The 20,676-nt window shown below is 33.9% G+C and overlaps 1 protein-coding gene and 1 long non-coding RNA gene across 2 annotated transcripts in view; both read right to left on the bottom strand.

Moving 5' to 3' along the window:
• Positions 1 to 465: 465 nt before the first annotated feature.
• LOC127876657 (uncharacterized) overlaps positions 466 to 20,676 on the bottom strand; it is a 50,164-nt gene continuing 29,953 nt past the window's right edge. Inside the window, exons 29-42 of the mRNA XM_052421994.1 lie at positions 19,239 to 19,295; positions 18,632 to 18,688; positions 18,248 to 18,286; positions 11,408 to 11,470; positions 10,560 to 10,628; positions 10,079 to 10,204; positions 9,521 to 9,643; positions 8,495 to 8,578; positions 7,871 to 7,986; positions 7,353 to 7,442; positions 6,617 to 6,706; positions 5,621 to 5,722; positions 1,537 to 1,639; positions 466 to 1,099 (exon numbers count right to left, since the gene is read on the bottom strand). Of these exons, the coding sequence (XP_052277954.1) occupies positions 876 to 1,099; positions 1,537 to 1,639; positions 5,621 to 5,722; positions 6,617 to 6,706; positions 7,353 to 7,442; positions 7,871 to 7,986; positions 8,495 to 8,578; positions 9,521 to 9,643; positions 10,079 to 10,204; positions 10,560 to 10,628; positions 11,408 to 11,470; positions 18,248 to 18,286; positions 18,632 to 18,688; positions 19,239 to 19,295 (1,343 nt within the window). The 3' untranslated portion in view covers positions 466 to 875. The remainder of the gene's footprint in view (positions 1,100 to 1,536; positions 1,640 to 5,620; positions 5,723 to 6,616; positions 6,707 to 7,352; positions 7,443 to 7,870; positions 7,987 to 8,494; positions 8,579 to 9,520; positions 9,644 to 10,078; positions 10,205 to 10,559; positions 10,629 to 11,407; positions 11,471 to 18,247; positions 18,287 to 18,631; positions 18,689 to 19,238; positions 19,296 to 20,676) is intronic.
• LOC127876658 (uncharacterized) lies at positions 14,026 to 15,663 on the bottom strand. Its single transcript, XR_008048006.1, has 2 exons — positions 15,517 to 15,663; positions 14,026 to 14,982 (listed from the first exon to the last, which is right to left on the bottom strand). It is a non-coding gene; the product is annotated as an uncharacterized LOC127876658 (long non-coding RNA).

The raw sequence follows: 20,676 nt of genomic DNA, 5'->3' as shown, positions 1-20,676 counted from the left end.
TTTATCCTATATATTTCCTTAGTATCGGGAGCTACCGCCCCCAAACCCCCGCTTTGTCGATAGTGGTAAACAACTGCGTACGGGTAGAGTGCAATCTAGCCTAAAAAACAACAACAGCACGCAATGGAATTGACGATGAGCGGAAAGTGTTGAATAATTGTGAATTATGAGAAAGGTAGTTCACGGTAAGCAGTGTTCCTAGTTTCTTTCACCGGCCTTTTGATTATTATACCATGAGTCGATGTAGGGTACCCTGTTTTCCAGTAATTTCCCTTGTTTACTGGAAAATGGGCGGGTCCGGGGTCTGCTGCGTTGCATTCCTGTAGTCTTTATACTATATAGGGGATGTAATTCTTTTTTATTGAGCCATTAGATTAGCTATATTGATAGAATTTCAAACTCCTGTGATTCAACGCTAACCTAGTATTCTCTATATACAGTATAGGGTGTTTTCCTTGATTTAAAATTCTAATCAAATATATATAATCATTACTTCGATATAACCAAAAATTAATGATTAAACTATCATCTGTCTGGTCTTGAGTTAAAAAACCCCAAGATGCATTCCCTTGTAGTTTTCACTCATCCACCACAAAGCATGAAATAAACATTTATACTTCACCACTAGATAGCAAGGGTAGGCAACAATCTCTGCTTTTGCTATTCCAAATCAATCATAACCATTATATGCAAAGATATATTCCGTATGCTTAAACGTGAATTTGTGTGCGTCGATATTTAAGTTGAAAAACTAACATCGCTATGTTTGACTCTTCTTTTTGGTGTTTCTCGCCTTTTTCGACACGTTCTGTGGAGTTTCATTATCTGCAGTCATCAATAAAAAACTTATTAACACATTTAATACGAATTACATATCACAAGTGCGAATCCTCAAATTGGCCCCCGGCTCTAAAGTCTCTGTGACCCGTTCCGGAGCCACCTTGCCCGGTTTCACGTCCGCGCCCGACTTGCGGAAACCCGCCTAACCCACGCCCACGAGGTCCCATACCAGGTAGTAGACCGCCCATGCCCGGATTTTGTCCACCAAAGCCACCCATGCCCGGCACCCCACCTCCACGCCCCTGACCAACGTGACCTCCTGTAAACAAGTGTACCAGCAATTAAAAGGGAATTTTTATTTTGATTTTTTTTTCGTTCGTGATTTTCGTTTTGATACTTCATCATCCTACTTTTAAAATGTTTTAGCATTATACAATAATTATTATTAAAATATAACATTATAATAAGTTTGTTAAATTACTAAACACAATCTTGGAAATAAGAATAAAACAATACGAAAATAGCCCACCCTAAACTTACTACGCCGATATCACGTCACTGAATGTCACTTACATATAAACCATAATATTAAAAAAATGCACTGTTAAAATATCACATTTCGGTCTTTGTTATAAAGTATTTATAACGTTGTAAAATGAAAAATGTTACGTATAATGATGAAGATGTTATTTGTGGAACAAATGAACAAATCTTTAATGATCTTCTTTAAAACACATATTACATATTTCCGCTTACCACCCTGTCTTCGACGGCTCGATTTCTCTTCCTGTTGCGCGAGTCGCTGATTGCGACCTTGAATATCCGGTTCCGGTTGGCGCCACAGATATAATACCTCAGCCTGAAAAATGACCATATTTTATAAGCATTCAATATTTTAGTTATGCGTGGATTTTCACGTGCTATTTAACGTAAACACTTTTATGAACAGCATCATAAGAATTATACACATTGACGTATGTGATAAAACGAACATTAAATCGAAAGTATGTGTTACATTTTTTATCTTAAAAGTAATTTTCCCACTACATCACAATTAATTGGAGAGTTTTAAAAACATGTTTTTAATGTTTACTCAATACATTTTTTTACACTAAAGTACCTTAATTGGAAAAGCAATATTCTTTTTTTTATTCATTATAAGACATACAATTTATGCATGCACATGATATATGATCACAAAACAGAGTGATACCATTTATCAGCAATAATGTTCAAACATGTTATACAAGGTATGCTAATATATACTTTTTTGACCTTGTGGTTTCCTTTTGATCAAAAAAAGGTTAATATGCATTGTTTGTTTGGTCGTTTGTGATAGGTGTTTAAAAAATAAGAAAAATAGCACATACTAGTTATGAATAAGGATGAGTTGCATTTAAGGGGTAAAAAGCATACTGGACTTTTTTTGAAAGTTTAACGTGCTTCCATGTTTGTTCAAATATATGAAGTTTTTCATTGTTTAGGGTTATTTCTTTTTCAATTTGAATCTTCAGTTTTAAATAATTGATAAAACAGTTCATTGTAGGTGTTTGTTTTCTGTATTTCATGCTGAGTATAATATATTTCATTAATATAATTATGTAATTCACAACGTTATTAACATCTTGTATTTTGAAGGTTTTTATCCCTAAACTGATGTTGAAGAGAGATAGTTTAACATTTAATTGTTGTTTTCTAGAAAAGTTGTCTATTGATTCCATAGATATTGAATATGTTTACACTCCCAGAAAAGGTGTTCTATTGTTTTAATATGTTCTCTACACATATCACATAGATTTGTGTTGGATAGGTTGCACTTAAAAATAGATATATTTGTAGCTATGATTCTCCGGATGTATTTATATTGAAAATTTCTCAGTGTGCTATCAGTAGTTGATTTATATTGCATGTCAAATATTTGTTTCTTATCAAATTATTTTTCACCAAGAAGGTTTTGCCATTTAGTTTGAGCTTTAGAGATTTCGGCTGGATTTTTAATTTGAAGTGTGTAAAATATTTTGTTCGTTTTGTTTTGGTTTGCAATTATATTTTCTACTAATGTTTTTTGAGTACATGGTATGTTTTTTGTAACAACTTTAATATGTACGAGTATACTTTTGATCAATGTGTAGTACATCAGGAAGTTACTTGTAGGTATTCCGAATATGTAGCATAAGTAATCAAAAGAATAGAAGTCGTTTATTCTTTAGTAGTACAATTGATCTACATATTTTATGTTTCGTTCGAACCAATGTTTATAGAAAAACGTTATTGTTAGTAGTTATGTCTTTATTGTTCCATAAAATGATTTTACTGTTTATTTTGGTTTCTAAATTATGAGTAACTTTACACCATGCTGATAGAACATTCGATAGAAATATGTTTTGGGTTGAAATTCATCTACGATATTATTGTCGATATTACATTCAAAAGTAAGCAGTCACCATATGTTTTAAGTATTTTCTGGTAGAATAATTTCCATTTACTCGTATTGGTATTATCTAAATATCTTTTAACCCAACTGCATTTGATTGCATTCAGGAATGAATCTATATCCGTTAGTCTGATACCTCCATATTCTACTGATTGAATCAATTGAGTTCGCTAAATTTTATCAGGTTTACCGTCCCATATGAAATTAAATATTTCTGATTTTATATCTTCAATAATATCATTTGGTGGGTTTGGGAGAACTGTTCGTGTATACATCAATTTAGGGAGTGCAAACGTTTCCAACATGGTGATTTTTCCGATTAGTGTAAGTTTACGATGCTGCCATGTTTTTAAACAAGTTTTTTTTTTTTAATTTTGGCTATATGTTTTTAGAATTGTTTCATTTTCATTGTTTGTAAAGGTTATTCCTAACGTTGTTGCTTCATCTGATGTCCAGTTGAATTTCTTTTCTTTTTTAAGATGAATATTACTTTGTTTAAATTTACCTGCTCGTAGCACAGTGCATTTACTTTTGTTTAGTTTCAGACACGATGCCATTCCAAAAAGGGTAAGCGATTCATTAAAGCGGGTATATACGATTTTTATGTGTGTTAAATTGTAAAATATTGATACAAATATGTTATCATAACACACAATATGCAAGAAAAATTATATATTTAAAACGAATTTCATAAAATGCAGCAAATGCAAATTAGCGCCCCGAGCCGATTGTGGCGAAGATAATTCGTACATATTTTCCTACAATAACCGATGCATTCGTCTTTTTAGTAAGTGTTCGTGTGTCGTATGAATCGATATCGCTGCAGGAATTTAAAATGAACCGTTTAACTAAAATTAGATTCACATCGTACATGCATTATATACATGCTGGCGATTTCGGCTGTACAGCCTTTTTCGATTTCAGAATTAAATATATGGCTAATTTCGCATTTTTCAACACATGTTCTTCTTAACTTTTATTTTAGTTTATATTGAAATATATGTATAATAAGTTTTTTACACATTTTATATTAAACACTAAATATTTGACAAGATCGTATATACCCGCTTTAATGAATGAGTCACTACTGTCATTTAAAAAATAAGTTGCATCGTCAGCAAATAGGGACTGTTTAATTTCTTCGTCCGGTTCTCGCGATATTCCCTTATTATGTTTTTTTGATTGGAAATAGTGTGAAAGATACTCGATGCGTATAAAACATAGCGAGGATGAAAGTGGACATCCTTGTCTTACCCCTCGTTCGATGTTAAAACTATTTGAGAAAAAGCCATTGTTAATAATTATACTGTTAATATCGGTATAAAATAGTTCAACCCATTTAATTAGATTTTTACCGAAATTCATATTTTCTAAGCAAGAGAACATAAACGAATGATCAAGTGAATCGAATGCCTTTTCAAAGTCTGCAAAGAATATAACACCAGAATTATTTGAATTGTTGAAATAGTTTATGCATTATTGTATAAGACGAACGTTTTCACCAATGTAACGTCCTTTACTGAAACCAGATTGAGATCATGAAATGATTGATTGTAATATTTTTTTTAATTCTATTTGTTTTACTTTTAGTTGCTATTTTATGATCATTGTTCAGAAAACTCATCGGGCGCCAGTTTGACAAGGATTCTAAGTTTTTTTCAGGTTTTGGAATGAGTGATATTATACCTTGTTTTTGTAGCGAAGTTAAGTTTTCGTTGTTAAATGAAAAGTTAAGTGAATCAATTAAATGTGGTTTAATATAATTACAGAATGTTTTATAAAATTCGATTGTGATGCCATCAGATCCTGGACTTTTGTTATTTTGCATTTCTTTTAGTGCCAATCCACATTCATATTCATTAAGTAATCCGTCGCCCAGTAGTTTTTCCTCTTGATTTAAAGCATTATGTGTATTTTTAAAAGGGTATTATTTTGAACATGTTTTCGTTTATAGAGGGTTTCGAAAAATAAACGTTGTTCTCCTAGTATTTGAGTTCTGTTTGTTATATCTTCGCCATTGACTACCAATTTGTGAACAGGTTTTGTTCACTTCTACGTTTTTCGATGTTTGCGAAGTATTTTTTTAATTGTGTTCAACATGCTGTGCTGTGCAAGTGCTCGTAGTATTATTCAATTGAGATGTGTATGATAAATTCCTTCTTATACTTGTTTTGTTGATGTTATTTCATTTTCAATGGCTTTGGTATCGTTTGTGTTTGTTTCATGTAATTGTTTTGAAGTATTTCAAATATTTTGATGGTTTTAGTTTAAAGTTTGTGCGGTTTTTGTTTAATGCTGTGTTTCATTAAAGGAATATTCTGCTTGGGCCGTACAGAACTCACAATTTCCGACATACATTTATATTTATAACATTTAAAAATGAATCTGTTAAACTAAGTTACTGACAACGTCGTCTTCGTCGTAGGTCTGGGCCACGGTGACCAGTTGATGCCGGATAGAGTCTGTCGTCGGTTCCGTCTGGTGCTGTTTGAGGGAGGCCACCACCGTCTGTTAAAGAAAGCGTCGAAGAGCGGTCAATCGGATTTCCAAAATCTATTTGGATTTATCGAAACGGAACCAGCAGAATATTATATGATTTACAGTTGTAATAGTTTTTTTCTGACACAGATATCCCAACTCAAACTGTATTTATGGCGTTGACAACATGAATTATAAACTAATTTTCAGAAACATTAATGGAAAGGCAATTAACATTAAGAATTAGCACCTTTGTAGCCAGAAAGTATCGATAAATTCCGATGGACTCGCATCTTTTTACAACAATCATTAACCGCAATCGTAAATGGTTTTCATGGTCTAATGCAGCAATAAAACACAAAGATATCCTTTAACATGGTTAATAAATGCATTCCTCAAGAGCGAAATTCATGAAGAATGCTTCAGCGAAGTTTCTAAGGCGATGTAATTTCGATGTTCTCAACGTATAAATGGGATATCAAATTTTGATTGTTTAATCTGGCGTGTAATAGTGTTAAAATCATATTATCAAAGGTTTAAAGGTGGAATTCAAAAAGCCGATGACAGAAATGTTATCCAATAAATTTGAAAAGTAATATCATTTTTGTCATATGTTCGCAATACACAGAGTTTTGTTAGAAGTAAATAAAAAGATACTAATGCACATGGTTAACATTGAAAACATTTGCTAGTTTACTATCAAATAACCCCAATACGATAATAATTTATATAACAAAGTGAATATACAATGCCAATTTGTTAAGAAATCAATAACAATTAAAACTACTTATAATCATGTTTAACCATTCATTTACATCCTCTCCAGACGAGTGTATGCTTGTTCTATGAATTATCCATATGTTCACATGTTGTTTTGTTGTAATTTGTCTGTTTAAAGAAATGTAATTTAAACGGAACACTTACATGGTAGATATGGTATCGGCTGAGGACTCGGGCACAATTTCTGTCCATCGTTTTTCCTCCAGTAGTGCTAGAAATGAATTCCAGGAATCCCTAGAACAAAGCCACACGGGTTTTGAGTGAAGGCTGAACTCTATTTCTATATGTGAAACTGCAACGTGCTGATTTGTATTTTATACAGTAAAAATTACACCTTTAACAAAACAAAATCAATTTAAAGAAAAGCCAAGCAACATATTACATTTAATACAGCACGTCATTATAAATGTGTAACTGAACTTTATGTCTAAAACATGTAATGCTTGCTTCATACGAAAGTTAACTAAAAAATTGTGACTATGCCTGATTTTAATTCTGCACCGCGAGGCTTTCAAAGTCGTCAAATGCGTGTTTAAGAAAATAATTATGTCAGCCAAGTAAACAGTTTAACAACAAATATAACTACAAAATTTTGACTGTCTGATTTTAATTCTGCAACGCGAGGCTTTCAAAGTCGTCAAATGCGTGTTTAAAAAAATAATAACCCCAGCCAAGTAAACCGTTAAACAACATAAAACGTCATTGACGGGGTTGAATGTTGTGAATAAATGAACAATTGTCTTAGTAGACATGTAAATGATTTCAATTTATCTACTTAAAACATTTCTATAGTTTCGTGCTTCTATATGGTTCTAACTGAATGACACTGCTTTACTATAATGGACAGATTACGTAAGACCTATGCAGAAAGTGTACTCACGTTGTCACTCTGTCCCACTGGAATACAGAATACCTGGGTCAGTGTCATCTGGATCATCATATTCAACGACTCAAAGGTGACGTTTTGAAGCTAGTAAATTAGTCATGAAGAAGATACATACAGTGTAAAATCATATCATCATACGTAGCACTACCATATCTGAAGCTGATCACGAATAACTAAAAGTATGACTGGAATTTGTAACAGACTCTCTGGAATGGTAAAGCCAAAAGTAAAACAGAAACAATATAAGATAGTTTTTCCATGAATCTGTAAATCGTTTTGGTAGTCAGTTCAGTCGCTATAAGTAATTCTGGAATTATATTACGTATTATAGTTTTGCCTGTATTTCAAGATGGTTGAGAAATATTGTTTTAAACAATTAAATACCCATCTGTACCCTACGCATTACCGAAAGGTGTCTCAACAAATTGAAAAAAATAAACAAAATATTAGTTTAGGTAAAGGTATTGATAACGACATGTAAAAAATCTTCCAAAATGTTAAACTGCTCATACAGCCATTTTCTCCCGTTCATCTGGAAAATTAGGGCCGTCTGTTTGTCCGGTTATTCGACCGTCCGAAATCAGGATCACTCGAGGTGCGGCTGCATGACCACCGAAATCCTTTATACCTTAGAACCAAACACAAAGGTTAGTTACTGTCATCAGTAACAAACGATGATATTGTTTTTTTGTTGTAATCATCCAATTAACGGATTAGACGTATTGTTTGTTTTTGGAAACATTTAATATCAGCTTGTTTGGTTCAAACTTTACGTAAGTGCTGCTTGTGTCACTGAGAGAAGAGAAGTACATATGTGCTTTGGTACATCTATTATATCAGTTGTTGTCATCACAATCTGATGACATTTGCTTTGTAAATGACAACCCAGTTACATAACGTTAAGATCACCACATCAAGAGGTAATTAATTTTAATCTTCATTGAATGGATTTTTTTAAATCCATATTTAAAATTTATTGGATCTATGTTCATGACCATTTCGCAATTATAAACAAACTGGACACAGTTGATGGTAGGTATTGTGCGTTGTGTTTTTAATTAACCATGAGTTGACAAAAACACGTTAAGTTTGAAAAATATTTTGATCAACTACAGATACTAAGTTTGCATATTTACCTCCATTTTCTGCCTGTTGGACTATGCTCATCGGCAACATAAGACCGAAATGGAGTTTGCTCGGACCTTCCGCACAAAGGCAATCTGTAGGTAAAAACCACAACGTAATCAACCTGTTTTCGATTGCAGACAGTAAATACAATAGACACAAAAAACAAGCATAAGAGATTCCGCATCTTACAGTCACCAAAGTGCCGTTGTTGAGGAGCCGACCAAACGACCATCAACCATTGAAGGGAAATATTTAGCCGGAGATTGTGAGCATGCAGATTTATAGGATTAATTGATAAGAAGATCCAACATGCAATCACATCCAAAATGCGATCACATGCTAGGTCTGCATTTAAGCTACAAACATAAATAATTTAAAAAAAATACCCGAATAAAAAGTCTAGTCGAGGTTAAATGTCGATACCTGTTTAAGTTTTCAAGATTAACGTCGGTCCAAAATAAAAGATTAAGTAGTTTAAACCTATTTATTTTAACTCGATTTCATCGAAAGCCTATGGCTTATTGAAACACTTTTGAGTGCGTTTCCTGGGCTGAACCAGTATCTGGTTTCTTTTTGGGAGATATAAAGATCGCCCGCACAGTAGGGTTCGAACCCATAACCTCCCGGGAGTCAGGCAGATACCATATCCACTACGCCACGGCGACCTTGAATATGAAATAAAAGGGCAATCAATTTTTAACATTTGAAACAATAGTTATTGCTCTTTTTTGCACTGCATGCCATCCATTAAAGTATAAAAACCTTATACCAATCATGTTGATAGCTCGTATATTTGACGAGCTATGCCGCGGAATCAAAAGACGAACGGACAGTTTGACATACAGAGAAACATTTTCCAGTATTATACTATTTACAATTTTGTTGAGCGTTTGTGTACACGTCACTGTACGATTAATCGATTTGAATTAATATCAATTCGTTCATAATTTCGTTCGTTTATGTTGATATTTTGTACCGTATGAGGTGTCTTCTTTGGTATGGATAAAACAAATAAGCAACACAACAACAATTACGTAGTGCCTCTCGTATTTTAGGATAGTTGTTCGTCAGATGTTGTTTAACCTCAACAGATGTCCCCACGGTAATAACGGCAACATTTTCCTGCATGTTCAGGTTTTTCTGCTGATGTTCAAGACCTGCAAATTTAGTGAAGTTTAAAATTGAAAAGCACTAATATCATAGAAACGCCATCAAAATGATATGCATAACGGCTACAGTTGTTAGAACGATGATTATATAGGCGCCATTCCAGGACCGGTGTGAATAAGCAGAAAATAGGGATAAATTTTATATGTATTTTCTCTTTGTCCAGATAGAATACAAACGGTGCGGAAGATAACGTGTTCTTTTTTTATAAAGATTCCTTGATCTCATTAGTCATACTATTTTCAACCATAGACACAAAAGGGTCAACAATGTTTACGTATTGATGTTCTTAAATCATTTGCAATATCCGAACCAGCCAAAAACGATAGACAGCACTCCTAACAACCACAAAGCACAAACAAATTAACACTTGCGCGTCAACATGGACCCCGTACAAGTTCTCATTTCCTATCCGATTATTTTACCAGCCATAAAAGTGTCGAGGAATTGCTCCGTCTGAATCATTGCGTCTCCAGCCATGCTACCGGAAGTGTCGACGATGAGCAACGTGGTCGTCCCGTTAGGGTCCTTTTTCAGTGGATTGGATTGGGCTGTAAAACAAACAAATTCGTCTCATGAACGAGCATCAGCTTAACTCACGTTCAACCTGATGTAAGTATATAAACACCTCTCTGATAAAGCGATATATAAGCGCGTTAACCATTACCTTTGCTGAAAAATCACGGCATTCATGTCAATATATGCTCTCTTAGAACTAGTATTCGACTGATATGCTATCAATTATAGTGTTACATAAAAGGTGTAAATCCAAATGAAATATATTATTTCATTAAGATTAATGTTTTAAATAAAGAACACATAAATTAAAAAGATATATTTATATGGAATTCTACGTGCGTTAGATATAGTCTTGCTTTACAGATATGCATATACATTCAAACTCACCGCGCATGACTTCCCACTCTAACATTTGGCGAGTGATGTCGTTGTCAGACAGGTTCTCAATGTTAATTTCTAAAACATATCTTGAGAGTTGTATTCTAAATACACATTTCGACTTTAATTTCGAATCTTTTTCTTAGTGTATATTTTGAAGTTTTAAATTAACCTGCTACGAATTGAAAAAAAGACAATGTTCCATTCTTCAAATTAAACTGTCAACGATTCTAAGAAGGAAGTTAACATTATATATAAATAAGCCAAATAACACTATTGAAATATACTAAAATCAATCGTTTTGTTTATCGACGACAGTAAATAAACCAGTTCACAATAATTGGAAAAAAGTGAATCAAGAATATAGTTATTTACTATTGTAACGCAAATGAGTGCTAAAGAGGGAATGTCCAACTGCTAAATAGTGAATCACAGGTTTCTTTCATATCGTTAATATATCAGGTTCGGCATATACTGAAATAACGACGAGGCTAGTCGAACCGGTTGTTTATTTGTACCGGGTCTGAGTTATTATGATGGGTAGTAACGAGTCGTTATGTTTATCATACCTCCACGCCATATTTGTTAAAGAAATATAAGTAATACGATTTAATCGCTACAACTCTGTATTTTAAGCGGGGATGAATATGTTGTACGAGGTTGGCTTGCTAATTATAACGTCATAAGCAAATGCGCTAAATACTGTTTGCTGATTGTTAAATAAAGGCTTCTTAAAAACTAATGAACAAACGAAACACTCTTTGCACATCAAACATTTATTTGGAACTGTTCCACTTAACATTATAGACACACCAGGAAACATTGTAACTGTTCCTAAACAACGCAACCTTAATTACCTTCATCGTCGAATCCAGTATTTAGTCCAGATCCTCTACCCAACCCCATTTCTCGGCCACGCCCTGAAATGTGTGACGTCAGCATATACTCATTATCGGAACCCCGAAATACATCACGTGGTCACCAAATTATATACTACAAGATAAGTATTGATGCAAAGCATCAAAGGGCGTCGGGAATTTCAGTGTAAAAGGCACTCAATGAAGTTACATGGACCGATTGTTTTCTACTGTAAATATTAATATATTGGCCGATTATTTTAAACAAAATAGAAAAAGATACTGATATAACCATTATCTATGATTGTGTGTTATAACCCCCAAATAACCATTATCTATGATGTTGTGTTATAACCCCCAAATATATATACCCCCCCACCCACACCCACACCCTATCACACATATATTTCATGGGCATACAAAAAACAAAAAAATGGTTACAATAAAACAGCACATTTATTTAAACTAAAATGTCTACATCTAAACATAAAGTTAACATAGAACACAAATAAAATAATTTGATTCTACTGGGGCTCGAATCTTGGGCCTCTTACATGTGAGGCGAGCGTGTAACCACTTCACTACGGAGCCGCTTGAAAAATCACCTTCTAACTAAGATATTAATAATCTATTAATAGTCGGTTTAAATGTAAACCCGGTAGTTTAATCGCTGGATAGTGAGCGGGGTTAAATGTCCATACCAAAGGGTCCATACCACTGGCAAGATACGGGTCAGGCCTGCGGCCTTCTATATGTGGTTCTTAACAAAACCTGTAGGTGGACTTGATAGTAATGAGACTGGAGTGCTGTGATGGTGCTCCTCATTGATAAGCGGCTGCTTCCTTTATCAAGACTCATTATTACAATTAATAATACGTGTCGCGCTTCGAGCGCCTTTATTAGTTACTAGGTGGTTGCTAGGATAGTGGAACAAAGAAGGTTTTAATGTGTTTACGAACCACCCCCCCCCACCCCACCCTCTCACACATATATTTCATGGACATAATAAAAACAAAAAATGGTTAAAATAAAACAGCATATGTATTAAACTTAATGTCTACATCAAAACAAAAACTTAACATAGAACACAAATAAAATAATTTGATTCTACTGGGGCTCGAACCTTGGACCTCTCACATGTGAAGCGAGCGTGTAACCACTACACTACGGAACCGCTTAAAAAATCACTTTCTAACTAATTTATTAAGGTAGTGGGAGCCTAATGGGTACTTTTCAAGGAACACTCTTTGTTATTATTTCCACATAGTAAATTCTAGATCACAACTAATTGCAAAATTTTAAAACTTTTTACCAGCCGGTTAACTTGTTATACTTGGTTGAATACACCTACCCCTTGACTCGGTTGGGAGTTTTCTATGGATTTACCCTATATACAAAAAATATAGTTTTTTTTGTAATGGGATATACAAATATTTTGACAATTAACTTCATAAACGTACTCGACTGGATTTTGTTAGTAGATACAGAATTTAAAAAGTGTCATTGAAAGAGAGTTGTGCCTTTGATGTCCAATATTATATGCACTTATCAAATGGCAAAAACGACAACAAATGGTTCAGTTACAAGAAACTTTAATTACGTTTTATGTCACTTATAATGTGATAATATGCATATATTGTACATATTTATTTAACACAACATATTTTCTACGCACTGAATGAATTTCAGGAAGTTTTACCGTTCCTATCTTAAAAAAATTTTACTTGAGTATGCCTACCCCAATTCATTTTCACGCAATGAATTTAAGTATAAATTTGTATATCACTTCTTTTTGGTGGTTTTCTAGTTGCTTATTAACAGCTACAGTTATAAACCATGAGATGTGAAGAAATTTAGCTAACTTTAAATCAATATTGATATGATAATACATTAACAAGAGCACCGCATAATGGGTGACACGCTCGGCTGCAAAAGCTTGTCAGAATTGTTTTCTTTTTTAGAGGTCACGGTGACCTTGACCTGTGACCTAGTGACCCAAAATGGGTGTGGCATGTAAAACTCATCAAGTTGCATCCCCATATGAAGTTTCAAAGTTGTAGGTAGAAGTACTGTGATGTTAGAGGCAAAGTTTAAGTTTTATTTTAGAGGTCACAGTGACCTTGACCTTTGACTTAGTGACCAAAAAAAGGGTGTGGTGTGTAGAACTCATCAAGGTGCATGTACATATGAAGTTTCAAAGTTGTAGGTGGAAGCACTATGATGTTAGAGGCAAAGTGAAAGTTTTATATTAGAGGTCACAGTGACCTTTACCTTTGACCTAGTGATCCAAAAATGGGAGTGACATGCAGAACTCATCAAGGTGCATGTACATATGAAGTTTCAAAGTTGTAGGTGGAAGCAATATGATGTTTGAGCCAATGTAAAGGTTTGAGCACGACGGCGGACGTCGGACGCCGGACGACGAAGAGGCTATGACAATACCTCGGAGTTTTCTCCGAAAACAGCCGAGCTAATACTTCAATCTTAAGGTCACCTAAAGTCAAAAGGCAACATATGAATACAGGCGCAGTTCACCACAAAATGACAAAGTTGTCCCAATATTACGTAGCATAAAGATGTACAAGTTATCATGTTTCTTTAAACATGTAGCACAATAATATACAACTTATATTTTAATAAAAACAGCCAGATAAATGACAACTAGATGTACATAATTCAGTATCAGTATAAAGTCATTGCATGATTTTGACTGACCGCGTGTCATTTGAAAGCCATATTATCTCGTTCCGTGACTTTTCGTCACTGAAAAACTGACCGATTTTAGGGACCACTTCAGATAAAATATTTTTGTGCGTTTGTGACTTTTGGTAGTACCTCATTGTTCTTAGCAATGAAAGTATCCATAAAGTCATCCTCTCCGGAACTAGAAATTATGGCTTTCAAATGACACAAGGTCAGTCCATATCCCGCAATGTTTTTAGCTGTTGTTCGCTTTAGAGTTCCTCTATGCAACAGCACTTCTAACAATCTAATGTTCTTTGCCTTTAAGGCTTTTCACGACTTAAACAAAATGAATTATGGATTGCAGTAACAGTAAAGATGTGGGCCATATTGTCAGTAATTTTACATGTTTTAAGCAAAGATCCCAGTGCTTCAACATCATCAGGAGCACTGTGGGCCTTGCAAGTTGCCTGGAGAACACGTTCACTATATCTTCCTGTTTGTGTGACTATCCAGGATACGATTTTTGAAAACCGGCAAAGAGTAAACAAAACTGCTTACACAATTACAAAACGTTTCAAAACAGTGTGTGTTCAGCAATGCACTAACCAAAATCGGAAAATCAAACCTGCGCCCATAATGAGCAACAAAAATGGCTCTGGGAAACTTTGCAAGCCACATCATACAATCATGTAGAGAAGTTTTAATTGATAGACTATCAACACTTCCATCATTTACACGCATTATGCCATGATCATCAACAGAGATGCCAATCACTTTCTGAGCTTCGGAAGAAATTGGCACTGTTGTCTTCACATATGTTGAGAACTTAAAACCCGTCTTCAAATGCACAGCAGCAATCTAAGTAATATCAGGCATTACTGTACCTCGAACTGAAATACAAAATTTAATCACACAATGCTTATTTCATGAATTTTATAATTCCCCTTTAAGTTTCATTCTGACGCCTTTTATGATCGTTGGTTATGAGAAAAATCAATTTTCAGCACAACACGCACAATACATATGACAAGTCGTTGAACTAAAATTATCGCTTGTGGAAAGAATTCTCCATTTATATGAATAGCTCAGAATTGTGATACACCTATGCTCCTTCATAAGATTTATTACTAAAAGTAATGAATTTATTTTTAAAAATTGTAATATTTGGAATGCTTTTAATATTTTTAATAACAATCACAAATATTTTTCATAATATGCCTGTCCTGGGGTTCTAACCAAAAATCTTTTTAAAAATGTAGTTTTACCAAACTATGAACACAGTGCCTTTAATAAAGCAATTATTATTAAAATGTTTCATGTTCATCTGGAATAGGAAATAAGAAGACAGTTGATGAGAAAAAATACTAAAATTTGGCACCAGAATAGTTAATAACATTGTATTAAAAGTTAGTTTTTACACTTACTCCATTTCTTTCTCATAAGCATCAATGGCAGCCTAATTAGACGACGCAGTTGAGATTTTCTTGATGGCCTTCCCATCACGAGCCTCCATCTTCTTAAGATTTCTATTTCTATAGCGTTATGTTTAGAGTCTTTAGGAAGTTATTTACCTTCACCGGCCTGCCCAAACTGACTTTCATTGCTGAAAAGAGAATTGAAAATGATAAGAACATGAAAACGAAATAAGGCCGTAGTTACTTAATAATGACGTCACACTGTATTTTCATAGATTACATTCGTATCATCATTACATTATTAAATAACATGAATGGGCAATCAATTGGATTTAACAACACACATGCGAAACTAAATTTGAAAACTAAATATGATGGACACCGGAATGTTTCCTGATATATTACACGATAAACAAATATTCACTGGGATTGACACTTGGACTTTTAAGGGGTCTGAAAGTGTGTAAGAAGTCCTAAGATCAATGGCAATTGTACAATGATTAAACATTGATAGAAATGGCAGGTTGAAAAATGAAGACATGCATACCTGTTCCAAGCTTGGTATGAACGTCAAAGCATGGCATTCCCCTGATATTGAGATGTGAACAATGTTATATATTGTCAAAGGAGTGGGACACAGATTACAAAACTGACCATACTGTAATTTGTTTAGCAAAACCTCCAGCTCAACGAGTCAATCAATCTTCTTCCATCCCCCACCCAATTCTGCTTACTCTTTTCACGCCATTCAGCAATTGCGAATAGCTTTTACGTGAGTCATTTTCACACAAATCGCCATCGCAGAGCTCGGTAATGAATAATTGTTATCGAACACAACGTTATCGATCGGTGTTTGCTTCTTTTTCGATTTTGCAAATCGCTCGCTTTTATTTCGCACTTTCATTTTGCTAAGAAAATGTCAACAACCGTGACGTCATGGACACAAATATTTTATGAAACTAATTAATCTAACTTATATTTGTATTGTATAGTTATTAAATCTTAAAGAGATAAGCAAATTTAACTCTTAAATAAAAAAATACAAATTTATTTTGTGTATTTAGTATAATTTCCGGACTTTACCGTAGAAAACGCTTTTGGCCGAAACGCTTTCCGAAAACGGCGATATCGACCGACTATTCCCGATCTCACTATGCACCTACTGCCTTAATAAGTGACTGTAGTGTAACGGTTATCAATAAAGCAATAAACCGTGTAATCGCTTTCGTCTTGTAAAATTGAAGAAAATACGCGTAAACCAAAACTCGAACAGCAAAAGACTGCGCTATTGTTAGAAAAACCACAAACTAAATATATTTTGATTATGTTTTGTTTTTATACAAAACCAGAAAGTTTCGCGTATTTGCCCAGTCCCTGTGATCTTTCCCCTGTGATCAGTTATTAATTTAAACAATTAGCTTTGCACTATTGGCAATAAATGTTGTAATACATGTAATAGGCACACATGCAGTACTTATTTACACTAATTTACACAAAAAAATCACCACTATGCAATATATTCTAAAAACAAAAATATATACATTGATCCGTAAAATAACTTATCCTCCCATAAGCGAAAAAAAAAGCATTATATACTAGTCGCCGCACTCCAGTGCGACGCCAATAAGGGAGTTGGCTGGCACAATTTTGTAGTCATAAATATTTATAACACAAATAAGGACCAATTCAATGATTCATGTTTGCATACGGTTAACTTAATATGACAAAGCGAATATTACCTGCATTGTAACAATTTAGAAATTGCATCGTTTGATCTTATGAATTTCATTGTTTAAAAAGCTGAATTGATAATGTAAAAGAATGGAATCCCTTCCATTGGATAAATTACTCTCAGCAGCACACAACAGACCTTACTGTAGGAGGATTTCTTTATTGACGTCCCTCTTTTTTACCCAACGGCCAAGCCGGGTCAAGGGATCATGATGATTATATGATTAAACCTAGAAACCTATGTCGGATGAAGTACGTTTGTCCACAAAATGTTCCGTGCCTTACACATCCAGTAAAAAATAAACAAACATTGAAGCATGGCGCCTTTAAGTGAACCTGTGTTCTCACTTATGGTCTATATTATATTCTCTGGGAATTGTTCGTCATATTTAAGTGTTTTGTTTTTCTTTGAACATAAGTTTAAAGCGGGTATATACGATTTTTATATGTGCTGAATTGTAAAATATTGATACAAATATGTTATAATAACACACAATTTGCAAGAAAAATGATACATTTAAGACGAATTTCATAAAATACAGCAAATACAAATTAGCGCCCCGAGCCGATTGTGACGAAGATAATTCGTAATTATTTTCCTACAATAACCGATGCATTCGTCTTTTTTGTAAGTGTTCATGTGTCGTATGAATCGATATCGCTGCAGGAATTTCAAATGAACCGTTAAACTAAATTTAGATTCACATCGTACATGCATGATATACATGCTGGCGAATTCGGCTGTACAGCCTTTTTCGATTTCAGAATTAAATATCTGGCTTATTTAGCATTTTTCGACACATGTTCTTCTTAACTTTTATTTTAGTTTATATTGAAATATATGTATAATAAGTTTTTTACACATTTTATATTTATTACTAAATATTTGATAAGATCGTATATACCCGCTTTAAAAGAATATTTCACGTGGATCATAGTGCCCTTTAGTTTTCGGCTTATATGTATTTATGTTTGTTTTATATGTGGAATCTTTTACATATTTTCTTACCTCGGCCTGCTTGGCCTAGCATGTTCATTATATCGCCACCTAAAAGTAAAGTTTAGGTATATCATAATTAAGCATTTGAAACGTATCATAAGTTAATGTACACAAACAAAGCTTAATATTTGGAAAAATATGGCTAGCATATACATGATAAAATATGAATAACAAGTTTGACTCATTGTTAGGATCTTTATGTGGATATTGCATGCACTAACTTTCATTATTTTATATGTGAATATAGATTCGTTGTGAAAAGGGCACAATATCACTGCACAAAATATTGTATTTGTATTACTGTGTAAACACTTTTGTGTGCTGAGGATCAGTATGCCATCGAAGTGTTACAACAAATATTTATAACCAAACTAACGACAGATATCGGCCTACCTTGCCCACCCATCATTTGCTGAAGCATGTTTAACTGCGCCATCGGGTCTTGGCCAGCTGTCAAATTCAACAATACAAGTGTTGAAATTAGTAAAACAAAATAATAATTTATAAACTGAGTTACAATTTGAGTTATATTCTTTTAATATAAAAGTAATATGGAGCATACTTATAAATTTGACTTAAGTGTCGGAAGCTTTATTTACATCTCAAAAGCTAAAGACCTGAGAAGCTAACATTTGGGCATCTAATGAAACCTAGGCGTCTGGAAAACGTGGGTTAGCATACTGTATTGCATTTAAATAAATGTTGTACATGAATGTTTATCCGTCAAGTTTTAATTTGTATTGTAATTAACGTTAAATTCAGACCTATACAATGCACGTGATGTGTGAGAATATAAAGTTCTTTCACATTAGCGTCCCCGTATAGTGTTATGCGTACTTCTTAAGCACACACTTATAATATCATTGGTGCGTCGATGAAAAAACATATAAGGCTAGATTTAATAAAAACAATATAAGGCTATTATGTTCACGTGATTAAAATTGATGTAAACGAAAACCGAAACCGCGCTACGTTGTAGAAAATAAAAATGTTTTTGTACCTTGTCCACCAAGCATTTGTTGAAGCATTTGCATTTGTGCCATGGGATTCTGTCCACCTGTTAAATCAAAACAAATGAGTCACAGGTGTATTATAAATTTGAAATGCACATTTAAAATAAATTTTATTAAAATGAAATTATGGGAATTTTTCACTGTTGAATTGAGCTGAAAAGAATTACCAGGTCAAAAGAGTTAGTTAAAATGTGGTAACTGACCAATTTTCTGTAACTCACTTGCTACCAGTTGTTTATAAAAAATATATATTATATTCGATATTTAACATGACTGTCCGAGTCCTCTAAGCCGAGCGGAACTATCTTTTAATTAGGATCGGAGTTAGTGTTCGTGTGTCGTATGAATAGATATCGTTGCACGAAAACGAATTATTTATGTCGTCAGTTATCAAACAAAAGTACGATTATATTCTAATGCATTCTTTTTCTCTTTCCGGGATATTGCTTTAGTATGTTGATGCTGCATTAACAAATATAAGTGTATATGAAGTGAAAACACCAAAAATAAGCAACGGTTGCGATAGGCGCCTATACACATAGCATATACTGTTAGATATGGGATACCAAAGGGGTCGAAACTTTAACTTCTGCTTGAGCAGAAAAAAATGCTGCTCGAGCAGCATTTAAATGCTGCTCGACCAGCAAAATGCTGCTCGACCAGCAAATTTACTGCTCGACCAGCATTTTTTCTGCTCGAGCAGAAAAATCCTGCTCGACCAGCATTTATTTTTAGATTATGGCATTAGCCAATCAGAACTCTTGTTATATTTGCCGTTTGGTGCGAAACTGGTTTGTTTGGAAAAAATGGCTGCCGCCATGATGGTGCCTTTTTCACATCTTCTGCAAGTTTATGTGACGACTTGTTTAAAGTTTAACATTGACACGCGGTTAGTGCTTAATATTTTGGCTGCAATCTAGTCGATCCAAAAATTGTTGCCATTCGCTTAATAAGAAAATCGATCATAAATGTCTAACGGCTGTTAAAACTTTTGCGAAAATCACGACGATGACTTATAAGAATTGCTCAATGGGTGCAATGTAGGTTCTCTGTTTCTATCGATTTACTTTCTTAATGATTCTTAATAATTGCTTCCGACACAGGTGCCGATTGCCTGTGAGTGTGCCTTTCTGGTTAACATTGTTTACGTTTCTCGTTCTCCCCATACATGTATATCTGCTTTCCTAACTTTTACAATTATCCAAAATATCATGTCTGTTAACCAGTTCTCAGTACCCCAGATAAGCTGCGTATCTGCGTCTTTCACCCTATTAAAATGTTAAAAAATGCAAAGAAATACAATATCATGAGTATTGAAAACGCAACCAATTTGACTTTTACGCAAATTCGTCAAATTAACGATACAAAACTTCGATTAAAAATGCTTTGCTCATTTCAGGTATTTTCTCTTTGTAATTATTATCG

This window comes from Dreissena polymorpha, chromosome 4 (assembly GCF_020536995.1).
Source record: "Dreissena polymorpha isolate Duluth1 chromosome 4, UMN_Dpol_1.0, whole genome shotgun sequence".
In the NCBI taxonomy this organism is placed as follows: domain Eukaryota; kingdom Metazoa; phylum Mollusca; class Bivalvia; order Myida; family Dreissenidae; genus Dreissena; species Dreissena polymorpha.
This window is presented reverse-complemented; position numbering and strand designations above follow the sequence as displayed.